This window comes from Dendrobates tinctorius, unplaced genomic scaffold (genome assembly GCF_039654945.1).
Source record: "Dendrobates tinctorius isolate UK_male_01 unplaced genomic scaffold, ASM3965494v1 ptg000209l, whole genome shotgun sequence".
Taxonomy (NCBI): domain Eukaryota; kingdom Metazoa; phylum Chordata; class Amphibia; order Anura; family Dendrobatidae; genus Dendrobates; species Dendrobates tinctorius.
The window spans coordinates 2,977,901-2,993,574 of record NW_027361876.1 but is presented as its reverse complement, the minus strand read 5'-3'; the positions used below and the strand labels follow the sequence as shown (position 1 = coordinate 2,993,574).

The 15,674-nt window shown below is 42.2% G+C and overlaps 1 protein-coding gene across 5 annotated transcripts in view; it reads left to right on the top strand.

Annotated features, from left to right (window-relative positions):
* Positions 1-15,674, top strand: part of ARID2 (AT-rich interaction domain 2) — a 142,491-nt gene that overhangs the window by 76,660 nt on the left and 50,157 nt on the right. For all 5 annotated transcript variants that reach the window (XM_073554246.1, XM_073554245.1, XM_073554249.1 and 2 more), the window contains exons 4-7: positions 1,142-1,275; positions 8,049-8,267; positions 11,711-11,778; positions 13,101-13,167. In XM_073554246.1, the coding sequence (XP_073410347.1) occupies positions 1,142-1,275; positions 8,049-8,267; positions 11,711-11,778; positions 13,101-13,167 (488 nt within the window). The remainder of the gene's footprint in view (positions 1-1,141; positions 1,276-8,048; positions 8,268-11,710; positions 11,779-13,100; positions 13,168-15,674) is intronic.

Here is a 15,674-nt window from a genome sequence, read left to right as displayed (position 1 = left end):
GTGCCGGGTCCTGAGCAGGAGAGGTGAGTATGACATTTTTTTTTGCAGCAGCATATGGGGGCATAGTCTATGGAGCATTTTATTGGGGGCAGCATATGGGGCATATTCTATGGGGCAGCATATGGGGGCATATTCTATGGGGCAGCATATGGGGGCATATTCTATGGTGCAGCATATGGGGGCATATTCTATGGGGCAGCATATGGGGCATATTCTATGGGGCAGCATATGGGGGACATATTCTATGGGGCAGCATATGGGGGCATATTCTATGGGGCAGCATATGGGGGCATATTCTATGGAGCAGCAAATGAGGGCATAATCTATGGAGCATTTTATGGTGGCATAATCTATGGAGCATTTTATGGTGGCATAATCTATGGAGCATCTTATTGGGGCATAATCTATGGAGCGTCTTATGGGGGCATAATCTATGGAGCATCTTATGGGGGCATAATCTATGGAGCATTTTATGGGGCTATAACCTTTATTGAGCATTATATGGGGCATATTATTCTATGGAGCATCTTATGAGGGCATTATTAACCTTTGTGCAGCATTATATGGGGTGTATTTTGTATGGAGCATCTTATGGGGCCCATCATGAACTGTATGGTGCATTATATGGGGCTCCTGATTTCAATATGGATATTCAAAAACATTTAACCTACCGATGATGTCTCAATTAATTTTACTTTCATTAGTATCTATTTTTATTTTTGAAATTTACCAGTAACTGCTGCATTTTCCACCCTAGGCTTATAAGCGAGTCAATAAGTTTTCCCAGTTTTTCTGTGGCAATTAGGGGGTGTCTGCTTATACATGGGTCGGCTTATACACGAGTGTATATGGTAAATAAAATCCAAATTTTATGGCATACTCTGTTCTGTAAGATGTTCTAGTTTATCTACATACTGCATGTAAACATGGTGTGAAGATCTTACTTCTGGAAGTGATTGTACCACGTTTATACAAGTTTGTCTGAATTGTCATTGTTCATACTCCTTTAGACAGAGTTCTTTCAGTGTCTGTAATAATTATTTGTACTTAACACGTCACTTACTGAGGCATTTTAAGTGCTGATAACCTAGTGTTTGCACATATTTTCTTTTTATTAACAGATGTTATATTTTGCTTGCAGCTACTTGGAAAAATATGAAAAAGTACATCATTTTGGTGAAGATGATGAGGAAGTCCAGCCTGGCAATCCCAAACCTCAGCTCCCCATTGGTGCAATACCATGCACATACAACTACCAGCAGCACGTTGTTTCAGGTATGTAAAGTTGTATTTCAGGTCCCTTCCTCAGTTCTTAAGGGATCTAAGAAGTCCCGAAATCTTGCTTTGTAACATCATTTATTTTATTTTGTTAGCCATTAACCCCTTTGCGCTGGAGCCCCTTTTCGCTTTTGCTCCCCTTCTTCGCAGGACCATAACTTTTTTACTTTTCTGTCAATATGGCCGTGTGAGGGCTTATTTTTGCGGGACGAGTTGTACTTTTGAAACACACCATTGGTTTAACAATATCGTGTACTCAAATACGAGAAAAAAAATTCCAAGTGCGGTGAAATTGCAAAAAAAAGTGCAATCCCACACTTGTTTTTAGGTTTTTCTTTTCACCATGTTCACTGAATGCTAAAACTGAGATTCTTTTATGATTCTCCAGGTCATATACGAGTTTATAGACACCAAACATGCCAAGGTTTATTTTTTACCTAAGTGGTGAAAAAAAACTCAAAACTTTGTTTAAAACAAAAAACAAATTGCACCATTTTTTCGTGATCTCGGGTTGGGTGAGGGATTATTTTTGCGAGGCCGAGCTGACGTTTTTAGGCTGTTCAGACGTGCGGAATTGCCGTGGAAATTTCCACGGCAATTCTGCAACTCTCTGCCTCGGGAAATCCGCATGCGGAATTCCCACAAAAAACTAGTGTTTTGCAAGCGTAATTAGCTTGCAGAATGCTAGCGTTTTCCAAGCGATCTGTAGCATCGCTTGGAAAACTGATGGACAGGCTGGTCACACTTATCACACATAGTGTTTGACAAGTGTGACCAACTTTTTACTATTGATGCTGCCTATGCAGCATCAGTAGTAAAAAGATATAATGTTAAAAAAAAAAAAAAAATCATGATATTCTCACCTTCCGGCGGCCCCCGCAGCGTTCCCGATCCTCGCAGCAAGTCCCGTTCCATCACGTGAGACTGCTACGTCATCGCAGGTCATTGTCGCAAGGCATCACTGGGAACGGGACTTGCCGGGAGCATCGCTGAAGCCTGGGAACACTGCGGGGGATGCCGGAAGGTGAGAATATCACAGTTTTTTATTTTAATTCTTTTTTTTATTAACAGGGTTATGGTACCCAGGGCCTGTAGGAGATTCTCCTCTCCTCCACACCCTGTGTATCATCCGTACATTTTCCGCTTACTTTGTGCATGGTGGCATAGCCACATGCGGAAAGTAAGCGGAACAATGCATTCCTATGTGTGGCGACATCCCTGCGATTCCGCAAAAAGAATGAGCATGCTGCGTAAACAACACAATAGTGCGCGTTACACAGCACTCCGCATTGTATATCGGGCTTACCAGGTAAAACTTGTCCTCTAATTTGCACTTCTACGGTTCTAGTTCCACTTACCTAGTTTGCACATACCCATTGAGTGGTATTATCCACTATTGTGTTGTTTATTTTGCACTTTAATGGTTCTAGTTTAACTTGCTCAGATTGCATATATATGTTGAGTGGCATTAATCACCATTGCACTATCGCACTTTTAACACATTTCACATATAAAAAAGTTGGTTTCAAAAAACTTTTTTATCTATTTTTCCACTTGTTCTATCTACAAATCGTTGGCCTGGTTGTATTAATTAAGCCTTTTTATTATGGGTATCCAAGATTCATATAATTGTATAACAATTTGATTTTTGTAAGCATACACTGTGTGGTTTGTGCTTTTTATGATTATGCACTTGTATGTTGTGCCAAAATTCCAATAAAGGCTGTTTTATCAACATTTGCAATTTTTATTTTATTTTATTAATTTTATATCCTATACCCTGCTTGTCCATAATTCCACCAATCTCGGAGTTTACTGTTTTATAGACAGCGGATGGTTTGCCATCTATTTATGGTAGAGGGGTTTTAATCAACCAAGACATTTTCTATACAGATATACATGTGTTGTCTTTACTGTGATATAGTGGTTTTGATTGTACGCTCCTCTCTTTAATTACATAGAGGCGATGCTCATATCACCTCTATGTAGCTAAATTACTGCAGTGCTATGAGCGCCGACCACCGGGCGGCGCTCATAGCAATCCGTCATCAACCACCATAGAGGTCTCAAAGAGACCTGGTTGTTATGCCGACGCACTGATGACCCTCGATCATGTGACGGGGGTCAGTGGTGCGCCTATTTCTGGTCCGACGGCCAGAAGCGCTTGTTAAATGCCGCTGTCAAGAGTTTGACAGCGGCATTTAACTAGTTAATAACTGCGGGCGGATCGCGATTCCGCCTGTGGCTATTGCGGGCACACGTCAGCTGTTGAAAACAGCTGACATGTCCCGGCTTTGAGATGGGCTCACCGCCGGAGCCCACTTCAAAGGGGGAGATGCAACATGCGCCCTACTCGCACGGCGCATGTCGCAAAGGGGTTAATAGATATCATAACTACAAGATTATCTTGTTTTTCACACAGAGAGCATTACTTTTTCAATTGGCTAACGTGGTACCCAAACCCCTTTTTTTTTTTTTTTTTTTTTTTTTTTTTTTTACTGAAATGTATTACAATGCAGAGACCATCTGCTCTCTGCACCGCAATACCAGCCACTAGCCAATCAGAGGCCAGCAGCTGACGTCAGCTGCACATGATGTCACTGCTAAGCACCCTGAAGTGGATGCGGTTTGCCGAGGGAGCGAGGTCAGGAGAGAATTTTTGTTTTAAATGTGTATATAAAGAGCAGCAGAATGGGGGGGGGGACATTGTTACAAGAAGGAGAAAAGGATATTTCTATAAGGTGGAACTGGACTGGGTACATTACTATAAGATGGGACAGGGGACACTATTACAGGCAGAGGGACAGTATTACTGTGAGATTGGGGACCTCCGGAGTGAACCCTCAGGACCGCGACGACGAACCTCCCTCGGGCGAGCTGAACCAGGTGGACCACCCCCTATATAGGGAGCGTTAGGGGTAGACCCAAGGGAGACTATCGCCGCGGAAGCTGATACCTGGGAACAGCCGGGTAAGTAAGCAGGCAGGGAAATGTAGGCAACCAGATGAGAGATGACGGCGGCCACAGGGATGGCTGCTGAGACTGCGGGAATGGTGGTGGACGGCAGACAAGACTGGCAATGGCGGGAGGCACGAACCGGTACAGGACAAGACACAGGAGCAGGAGAAGGGAAGCAGGAACGGACTGGATCTAGGAGGGAACACAGGAAAGTCACAAACAGGAAGAACAGCGGAGGCCACGGAGTGGTACACAGCGTAGGAACGAAGAGGAACGCAGGAGTGCGTGGACCCGATACCACAAATGATAGGCAGTGAGCATAGAGTGAGACTGCCTGATATAGGACATGCTAGAGAACTTCCGGGTCAGAGTGCAGCTGAACCATGGGACCAGGAGATAGGACGCCAGGTCTAGGGGGCGTATCTAGAAGTACGCCTGTGTGAAGGAGCAGTAGCCGGCCGCAGGAAGGATGATTGACAGATGCCAGCAGAGGAGGCGGAGCGAGAGGAGCCGACGCGCCGGAGAGGCCCAGACGGCGTGGAGGCACGGGAGACGGCGGGGACCGAAGGCGCCGCAAGCGGTGGAGCCGCGGCATCGGCAGATGGAGAGACCCGGGCAGAGACAGCGGCGGTCGGGACAGCGGCCGCAGAAGCGGACCAGAGCCGGGGAGGTGAGCGTGCCAGGCGCCGGGGAGGAGGTGAGCGTGACAATTACAGAACATTTGACACTAATACAGGACGAGGGACATTATTACAAGCTTGGGGACAGTACGGAACAGGGGCCATAATTACAGGATTGGGAACATTACAGGCTGAGGGGCAATATTACAGAACAGGAGACATTACTGGCTTAGGGGCATTTATAGGATAAGGTATATTATTACCAGATGAAGGGCATTATTGCAGGACGGGGGACGTTATTGCAGAATTGGGGGGACAGAATTACTATATGGAGCTAATTATTTCTGTATGAGGCTGATTTAAGGGTAAAAAGAAAATGAAATAAAGAATTAAAAAATAATGGAAAAATATTTGTCTACTAAAAATGCTGTTTTATGTAAAAATTGAAGTAACTGTGCCATAACCCATATGATGAACACCAATAAACGCCCTAAAAAAATGATGATCAAAGAATCATATAGAAAAATAATGGTATCACTGAAAATGTAATCTTCTCCCTCAAAAAATGCGCCCCTTCAGATTCGTTATTTTTTTTTTTTTTTTTTTGTGGCCCATTTACCTATCTGAGTTTGAGATTCCTGCTCTAAGCCATGCCTTCCTAAAGCACAATGTTGACAAAACTGAACTAATCATCTTTCCTCCATCCCACATTACTCAACCTACCCTGTCTATCTGTCACAATAAATTTCTCTTCTACCAGAAGTCTGCTGCCTTAGAGTAACCATCGAATCTGCCTTATCTTTTAAACCACAAATCCAAGCCCTTACAACCTCCTGCCACCCCAGAATCTGTCCCTTCCTAAACTTTGAATCTATTAAAATGTTAGTGCATGCCCTCATTATCTCCTGCCTTAGTCTCGCCCCTATCCATTCTGTCCTTAATTCTGCTGCATGACTTATGCAACTTGCTACTCTTCTGCTTCTCCCCTCTGTGAATCCCTGCATTGACGCCCAATACCCCAACGTATCCAGCTCAAGTTACCGACCTTGATCTACACAGTCTCCCATAATCTGTTTTTTACGTATATCTCTGAACTAATCTTTCCCGTTATCTTCCCACACTTAATCTCCAGTCCTCCCAAGACCTCCTTCTCTCCTCCACACTTGTGCTTTCCTCACCCAATTGCCTGAAAGACTTCTCTCATGTATCCTACACCCTTTGGAATTCTGTGCCCAAACTTGTATGATTATACACCACATTTGAAATTTTCGGACAGAACTTTAAAAACCCATCTCTTCAAGAAAGCTTACTGCCAGCAATGACCCACTGCCATCTCACCACCTTGAGGGCTGCCGCAAGCCCTAACCTACTATTTCCTTCCCCATTATCCTGTAGACTGTAAGCCCACAAGGGCAGAGCCCTTTTCCCCTCTGTACATGTCTCTCATTATTAGTTTTTTGATTGTAATCTATATTCATACATTGCTCAAAAAAATAAAGGGAACACTTAAACAACAGATTATAACTCCAAGTACATCAAACTTCTGTGAAATCAAACTGTCCACTTAGGAAGCAACACTGATTGACAATCAATTTCACATGCTGTTGTGCAAATGGAATAGACAACAGATGGAAATTATTGGCAATTATCAGGACACCCTCAATAAAGGAGTGGCTCTGCAGGTGGGGACCACAGACCACATCTCAGTACCAATGCTTTCTGACTGATGTTTTGGTCACTTTTGAAAGTTGGTTGTGCTTTCACACTCGTGGTAGCATGAGACGGACTCTACAACCCACACAAGAGGCTCAAGTAGTGCAGCTCATCCAGGATGGCATATCAATGCGAGCTGTGGCAAGAAGGTTTGCTGTGTCTGTCAGCGTAGTGTCCAGAGGCTGGAGGCGCTACCAGCAGACAGGCCAGTACACCAGGAGACGTGGAGGAGGCCGTAGCAGGGCAACAACCCAGCAGTAGGACCGCTACCTCCGCCTTTGGGCAAGGAGGAACAGGAGGAGCACTGCCAGAGCCCTGCAAAATGACCTCCAGCAGGCCACAAATGTGCATGTGTCTGCACAAACTGTTAGAAGTCGACTCCATGAGGATGGTCTGAGGGCCCGACGTCCACAGATGGGGGTTGTACTCACAGCCCAACACCGTGCAGGACACTTGGCATTTGCTACAGCACACCAGGATTGGCAAATTTGCCACTGGCGCCCTGTGCCTCTTCACAGATGAAAGCAGGTTCACACTGAGCACATGTGACCGATGTGAGAGTCTGGAGACGCCGTGGAGGCCGATGTGCTGCCTGCAACATCCTTCAGCATGACCGGTTTGGCGGTGGGTCAGTAATGGTGTGGGGTGGCATTTCTTTGGAGGACCGCACAGCCCTCCATGTGCTCACCAGAGGTAGCCTGACTGCGATTAGGTACCGAGATGAGATCCTTAGACCCCTTGTGAGACCATATGCTGGTGCGGTTGGCCCTGGGTTCCTCATGTGGCTGGAGTGTGTCAGCAGTTCCTGCAAGATGAAGGCATTGAAGCTATGGACTGGCCCGCCCGTTCCCCAGACCTGAATCCGATTGAGCACATCTAGGACATCATGTCTCACTTCATCCACCAACGTCACGCTGCACCCACAGACTGTCCAGGAGTTGGCGGATGCTTTAGTCCAGGTCTGGGAGGAGATCCCTCAGGAGACCATCCTCGGCCTCAGCAGGAGAATGCACAATGCGTTGTACAGTAGGGAGGTCATACAGGCACATGTAGGCCCCACACAATACTGAGCATCTTTTCCTTGTCATGAGGCATTTCCACTGAAGTTGGAACAGCCTGCAATTTGATTTTCCACTTTGATTTTGAGTCTCATTCCAAATCCAGACCTCCATGGGATATTCATTTTGATTTGAATTGATAATTGTTATGTTTTATTATTCTGAACACATTCCACTATGCAATGAATAAAAATTTGCAACTGGAATATTTAATTCACAGATATCTAGGATGTGGTATTTTAATGTTCCCATTATTTTTTGAGCAGTGTATTTGTTTGTTACCTTTTCTTTTCTACAGCACCATGGAATCATTGGTGCTCTAAAAAAAATTATGTAATGTCATGTGAATCATTCCGATTAGTTGTGTGCAGTTCATAACGTGCAGTTTTTTATGCTATGCTTATTTTTGTTTTTTCAACAGATTATTTGCGTCAAAGTTATGGGCTTACAATGGACTTCAATACACCAAATGATTACAACAAACTGGTGCTTTCACTATTATCCGGGCTCCCGAATGAAGTGGACTTTGCAATTAATGTTTGCACCCTACTGTCTAATGAAAGCAAGCATGTTATGCAACTTGAAAAGGACCCAAAAATTGTCACTTTGTTGCTTGCAAATGCTGGTGTATTTGATGATAGTGAGTATATGTTGAGTTTTTATTTATCTAGCTCCACACACATCTGCAAATACATCTGTACAGAGCAGCTGTATCATTTTGCCTTACACATATACCAACCTCAGGACCATGACAGATTGGCTGCTTTTGTGCTGCTATATGCAGGCACCTGTCAATCACTGCTGTGAGCAGCGGGAAGAGTTGCTTCATCACTATGTTAGATAGTTAAATGTATTCTCAGATTGCTTTTAACTGTAAGGAACATTTTTTTATGTGGCTAATAGAATGGTAGACCTGTCCCCCTTCTATGTACTTTGGCTTTAGTCTGTTGATAAATCTCTTTATGAAACTGAGGGATTTAGGAAATCTGGTCTCCTGTTCCAAGAGGCTTGTATTCTAGTCACTTCCTTTTAAAGTTGAAAACAGTAAAGCCATTTGTTAACTGAAATACTACAGAATTGAGTATTTTTTTGCACAAGTTTTATTTTTAAATGTCGTTTACTCAGCAATTGTAAGGTTTCGTACACTCCATACGTTTAAATAACGTAATCTGTACACTGCAGAAGAGCAAATGTTTTGTAATTATGATCTGACAACATTGTTCATTTGATAGTTTCAGGTTTTGTAGATAATTTTACAAGTATTTTGGTTTTATCCTGTATTAGTTAACTAGCTGCAAGAAGATCAAGGGTGTCCTTTTAGGGAAAAATAATTGGCTGCGATATTGGGTTATCCTGAAATAAAACTAACATTTTATTTGGCATCTATAACCAGCGTCGGACTGGAGTACCTTGGGCCCACTAGAGAAAATCATTCTTGGGGCCCACTATGTAGCTACATAGAAATAAATACAAGAACACCAATTGTGAGGTTAAACACGCTAATATCAGGGTATAATATAAGGTAGTACACGTCTTAATTATGTAGCAGGGGTTGGGGTAGCCCTCCTCATACAATATAAAGTAGCCAACTCATAGAGTACAATGCAGTCCCTTCATAGTATATAGAGTAGCCCCCTCACAGAATATAATGCAGACCTCATATAGTATAATGTAGCCCTCCTCATAGAATATAATGTAGCTCCCATAGAATATAATGCAACCAGCATCATAGAGTATAATGCAGCCCCCCATAGGATATTATATAGCCCCAATAGAGTATAATGCAACCCCCTCATACAGTATAATGCAGCACCCCCATAGACTATAATGTAGCCTCCTCATAGGTTATAATGTAGCCCCCTACATAGGGTATAATGTAGCCACCTCATAGGGTATAATGCAGCCTCCTTCATATGGTATAATACAGCCCCCCACCAAAGAATATAATGTAGCCCCCTCAGAATATCATGCTGCCCCCCTCATAGGGTATCATGCTGCCCCCCCTCATACGGGGTGGGATATCATGCTGCCCCCCAATCATACGGGGAATCATGCTGACCCCCTCATAAGGGGTATCATGCTGCCCCTCTTATATGAGGTATCATGCTGCCCCCCATCATACGAGGTATCATGCTGCACCCCCCATCATACGAGGTATCATGCTGCCCCCCCCATCATACGAGGTATCATGCAACTAGGACTCACTATGTGTATGTGTGTATATATATATATATATATATATATATATATATATATATATATATATATATATATATATATATGTGTGTGTGTGTATATATACAGACCAAAGGTTTGGACACACCTCATTCAAAGCGTTTTCTTTATTTTCATGACTATGAAAATTGTAGATTAACTCTGAAGGCATCAAAACTATGAATTGACACGTGTGGAACTATATAATTAACAAAAAAGTGTGAAACAACTGAAAATACTGTATGTCTTATATTCTAGGTTCTTCAAAGTAGCCATCTTTTGCTTTGATTACTGCTTTGCACACTCTTGGCATTCTCTTATTCTATTATTTGAAATAATCATTTTCTCCTTCAAACTTTGCTTCATCAAAGAATGCTCCTTTTACAGCAATTACAGCATTGCATACCTTTGGCATTCTAGAAGTTAATTTGCTGAGGTAATCTGGAGAAATTTCACCCCATGCTTCCAGAAGCCCCTCCCACAAGTTGGTTTGGCTTGATGGGCAATTTTTGCGTACCATACGGTCAAGCTGCTCCCACAACAGCTCAATGGGGTTGAGATCTGGTGACTGCGCTGGCCACTCCATTACAGATAGAATACCAGCTGCCTGCTTCTTCCCTAAATAGTTCTTGCATAATTTGGAGGTGTGCTTTGGGTCATTGTCCTGTCGTAGGATGAAATTGGCTCCAATCAAGCGCTGTCCACAGATTATGGCATGGCATTGCAAAATGGAGTGATAGCCTTCCTTATTCAAAATCCCGTTTACCTTGTACAAATCTCCCACTTTACCAGCACCAAAGCAACCCCAGACCATCACATTACCTCCACCATGCTTGACAGATGGCATCGGGCACTCTTTCAGCTTCTTTTCGGTCAAATGTTCTTCTGTGTGATCCAAACACCTCAAACTTGGATTCGTCTGTCCATAACACTTTTTTCCAATCTTCCTCTGTCCAATGTCTGTGTTCTTTTGCCCATATTAATCTTTTCCTTTTATTAGCCAGTCTCAGATATGGCTTTTTCTTGGCTACTCTGCCCTGAAGGCCAGCATCCCAGAGTCGCCTCTTCACTGTAGACGTTGACACTGGCGTTTTGTGTGTACTATTTAATGAAGCTGCAAGTTGAAGACCTGTGAGGCGTCGAATTCTCAAACTACAGACTCTAATGTACTTGTCTTGTTGCTCAGTTGTGCAGCGGGGCCTCCCACTTCTCTATCTACTCTGGTTAGAGCCTGTTTGTGCGCTCCTCTGAAGGGAGTAGTACACACCGTTGTAGGAAATCTTCAGTTTCTTGGCAATTTCTCGCATGGAATAGCCTTCATTTCTAAGAATAAGTATAGATTGTCGAGTTTCTCATGAAAGTTCTTTTTTTCTGGCCATTATGAGAGTTTAATGGAACCAACAAATGTAATGCTCCAGATTCTCAACTAGCTCAAAGGAAGGCCAGGTTTATAGCTTCTCTATTCAGCCAAACTGTTTTCAGTTGTGCTAACATAATTGCACAAGGGTTTCCAAGGTTATTCTAACCATCCATTAGCCCTCTTACACAGTTATCAAACACAAAGTACCATAAGAACACTGGAGTGATGGTTGTTGGAAATGGACCTCTATACACCTATGAAGATAATGCATTACAAACCAGACACTTGCAGCTAGAATAGTCATTTACCACATTAACAATGTGTAGAGTGTATTTCTGAATCATTTAATGTTAGCTTCATTGGAAAAAACTGTGCTTTTCTTTCAAAAATAAGGACATTTCTAAATGACCCTAAACTTTTGAACGGTAGTGTGTATATATAAAAAGCAATCTAAAGAAAAACTTCTGGTCCTTGTGTATTGTGACCTTTTTCTGTTTATTATTTAATAGCCCTGGGAACATTTTCTGCAGTGTTTGGTGATGAATGGAAGGAAAAAACAGATCGTGATTTTGTACAGGTAACTTCAAGTTTTAAGCGACTTTCCAAAAATGTTTCTAAGATTTGCAGCAAGGGAGATGTTGGACAACACAGTTAGAAGAGAGGATAGGATAAATTGAGTTTTCGGAAAAACAAGTGTGTTGTAATCCTACTGGCTGCTTGCATATAATGCTATATATGCTTTGCTATATAATAATTCTCTATACATAATACAGTGCCGGGAAAAAATCTTTACAATTTCAACAAAACCACAAAATCTTAACATTGAAGTGCTTTATTGTGGATATTTCCTTACAATTAGTATTTAGTTATTAATTGGTATTAATTATTATTTACATCTTACTGAGCCAGTTTTGGTATTGGACAGTTTTTTTTATTTTCTCTATTGTGTGCACTTTTAAAAAGTGAAATCATGACGCTGATAATAACATGCAAAGTTTTTTTTTTTGCCGCACAAGTGTAAAGATTTTTTTTGCCGGCACTGTAGAATTTAGCAGTGCCTTTGTCATAGGGGAAACTGCTTCAGGAACCTATACATTTTGGCTAGATGTTTGGATTGTGTTTTGTGAAATACTTGTGGGTTTTGCTTATTTTCAAGTACATGTGTGGCTACCAGTATACGTTTGTGTGATCGATGCCAAAATTAAAAACTGGTTGCATCATCCAGAACAGAAAGGTGCTTCTATTTTATTTACCCTGATGCCCCCATCATTTGCAAAGGCTGCAGAATTTAAAGGGAACCTGTCAGCAGGATTGTGCACAGTAACCTACAGACACTGTCAGATTGGCACCGATATACTGAATAAAATGATACCTTGGTTGATGAAATCTGTCTTGTGGTTGTTGTTGAATCTTTATTTTCAGTTAATGATATGCTCGTGCTATGGGGGGCCTGTGGTGGATTTTTAAAAAAATTTTTTTTTTAAGAAAATCAGGATTACATCAAACAAATTAATTATGCATAATAGATATGCGATCAAGCAAAGATTAAACAGCAACCACAAAACAAATTTCATCTACCAAGGTATCATTTTAATCAGTATAGTGGCGCCGACCTAACACTGTAGGTTACTGGTCACAATCCTGCTGACAAGGTTCCCTGTAAGGGGCGGGGCACCCAAAAGGCCTAATCTAGACACGCAGGCCTGTTATCCGGTAGTACCTGCAAAAATAAGTTGTGGCTATCGAAATGTGATGAGATGAGAGGTGGGGAGCTTGTGCTGAATCATAAAATCAGCCACATGTTCAATTTCTTTGAAAACTAAAGTCTTTTTGTGCTGATAATTATGACTAGTTCTTTCTCTATGATAAATGTTGTTTTTTTTATTCCCCATCTTTTAGTTCTGGAAGGATATTGTTGATGATAATGAAGTACGTGACCTCATATATGACAAGTGCAGATCTCAAGGTGAGATTTTCTAATCATCTGTACTAAACAAACCATAGAAATCTACATAAACAAAATGTATTCATATTTACAGCACAGTTTTTCTTTGTAATGACCAGATGTGCATACTGTAAGGGTATGTCTCCACGTTCCGGATTGGCAGCGCTTTGAACGCAGCGGATAACCGCGCCGCCCCCTGTTGTACGTGCTTTGATACCGCATGTGTTCATTGAATACATGCAGAATCACCGCACCCAATACATAGACCAGTACTATTTATCTTGCGGAGACTGTGCGTCTCCGCAAGTTAAATAGACATGCTACGGTCTATAAAGACGCACCGTATGTGTGTATACGCAGGTCTGCCACCTGCATCTTTGAACACATAGTGGAGATGGGATTTCATAAAATCCCATTCACTATGCTGTAACATCTGGACGCTGCGGATTGGACGCTGCAGCTGTACGCAACGTCCAATCTGCAGCAAATATGCCACGTGGAAATATACCCTTACACTGGATTTTTATCATTGTTCATTTGCCTTTTAAATACAATTTAAAATTATAAGGTTTGGCCACATTATAGGGAATTTTTTTTTTTTTTTTTTTTTTAATTCATGTATTTTATGCTGAATGCATATTTGGTTTTCATTACACATTTTGCTCCACTTTGCTTTTACAGGCTTTGTTGCTCTGTACATTCAACTTTAGTTTAGTATGTGGCTTTGAGGAGTGAGGAGCGACCTCGGAAAACGACAGATAAAAAAAAAAGTTAGGCATTTTCTTGTTAGACTGTCAAAACAAGTTCACTGATGGATTCTCGGATAAAGAGGTCAGCAACTTTGTCTTGTTAGGTAAAGGGGACCTTTCAGCAGGATTGTGCATAGTAACCTATACAGTGTCAGGTCGGCGCCATTATACTGATTAAAATGATAGCTTTATTTTTATTGTCCGTTTTGAGTTATTGTTATGCCCGTGCTCTGGGGTGACCTGTGGTACTATGAGTACTATGGTACTCTGATTAGGTATTCATAATGCAGACTGCTGACAGGTCACTGATACCTTAGTAATCTTCCCCCTAGTTTGCATAATGAAAAAATTTGAAAATGGCACCCCGCCTGCGCAGTAGCAGCTATCGGCGGCACCATCTTGCTGGAGAAGAAAAAAAAATTCCTTCTCCAAGATGGCGCAGCAGGAGCCAATTTTCAAATTAATTTTGTTTTTTTGTTTTTCTTTTAACTTGCTCAATAACATCAAGAATAGTTATTAACTGGACACTAAACATGTGCTTATGCTGCAGCGCAGGTGCCACGGCTGGCACATGCCTGCAGAAGTTGTTGTTTTTTTGTTTTTTTCGTTCATTAAGTACAGGTATTCATCATGCAAACTAGGGGGCAGGTCAGTGAGGGATCTGTGACCTGTCAGCAGTCTGCATTATGAATATCTAATCAGAGCACCACATGAAGACCTCTCACAGGCCGCCTCGGAGCACGAGCAGATCATTAACTCAAAACTGAAAATAAAGATTAAACAGCAACCACAAGACGAATTTCATCAATCAAGGTATCATTTTAATCAGTATAACGACGCAGACCTGACACTGTCTGTAGGTTACTGTGCACAATCCTGCTGACAGGTTCCCTTTAACCCCTTAAGGACCGAGCCACTTTAAGGCCTGGTCAGTAACCTACAATCTGACCACTGTCAATTTATGTGGTTATAATTATGGAACACTTGGCAAAAAAATTCAAAATGTCACAATTTTCATACTAAATCAGAGCGTTATGTCACACAAAATAGTTAATAAATAACATTTCCCACATGTCTACTTTACATCAGCACAATTTTTGAAGCATAATTTTTTTTTTTTTATGAAGTTATAAGGGTTAACTCCTTAACGACCGCCGAAACGCCTTTTAATGGCGGTAGTTAAGGGTACTTAAACCACAGCGCCGTGAATTCACGGCTCTGTGGAAAAAGTGTATAGCGCCCCCCCAGAGTCGGATTTTCTCCGGGATCTTGGCTGCTGGGGGTAGCCGTGAGACCCCAGAGAACATGATTCTTTTGCAATCGCCGTTATTAATCGTACAACGGCGACCGCAAAAAAAAAATCTGATGCGTCATTTAATTTCTCTCCTCTGATGTGATCGCACATCAGAGGAGAGAGAAATGGGGTCCCCGGTACCTCTCGGTGGTGCTCGGCCGCGTGCTTCCCCTCCATGGGCGCCGCCATCTTCTTCCTGGAAGAAAATGGTGGGCGCAGTGAGCCCGCCGAGATCGGCCGGCCGGCACCCGGCAAGGTGTCATTCATTCAAGGTACATTTTGATCACAGTGATAAACCCTATCACGGTGAAAAAAAAAATAGTAAATAACCCCCCCCCCCCCCCAATCACCCCCTTAATTATGGAAAAATAATGAAATAAAGAAAATATATTTATTTTAATTTTTCCATTACGGTTAGAGCTGACTAAAGTTAGGGTTGGGGTAAGGTTTAAGGTTGGGGTAAGAGGTAGGGTTGGAGTTAGGGT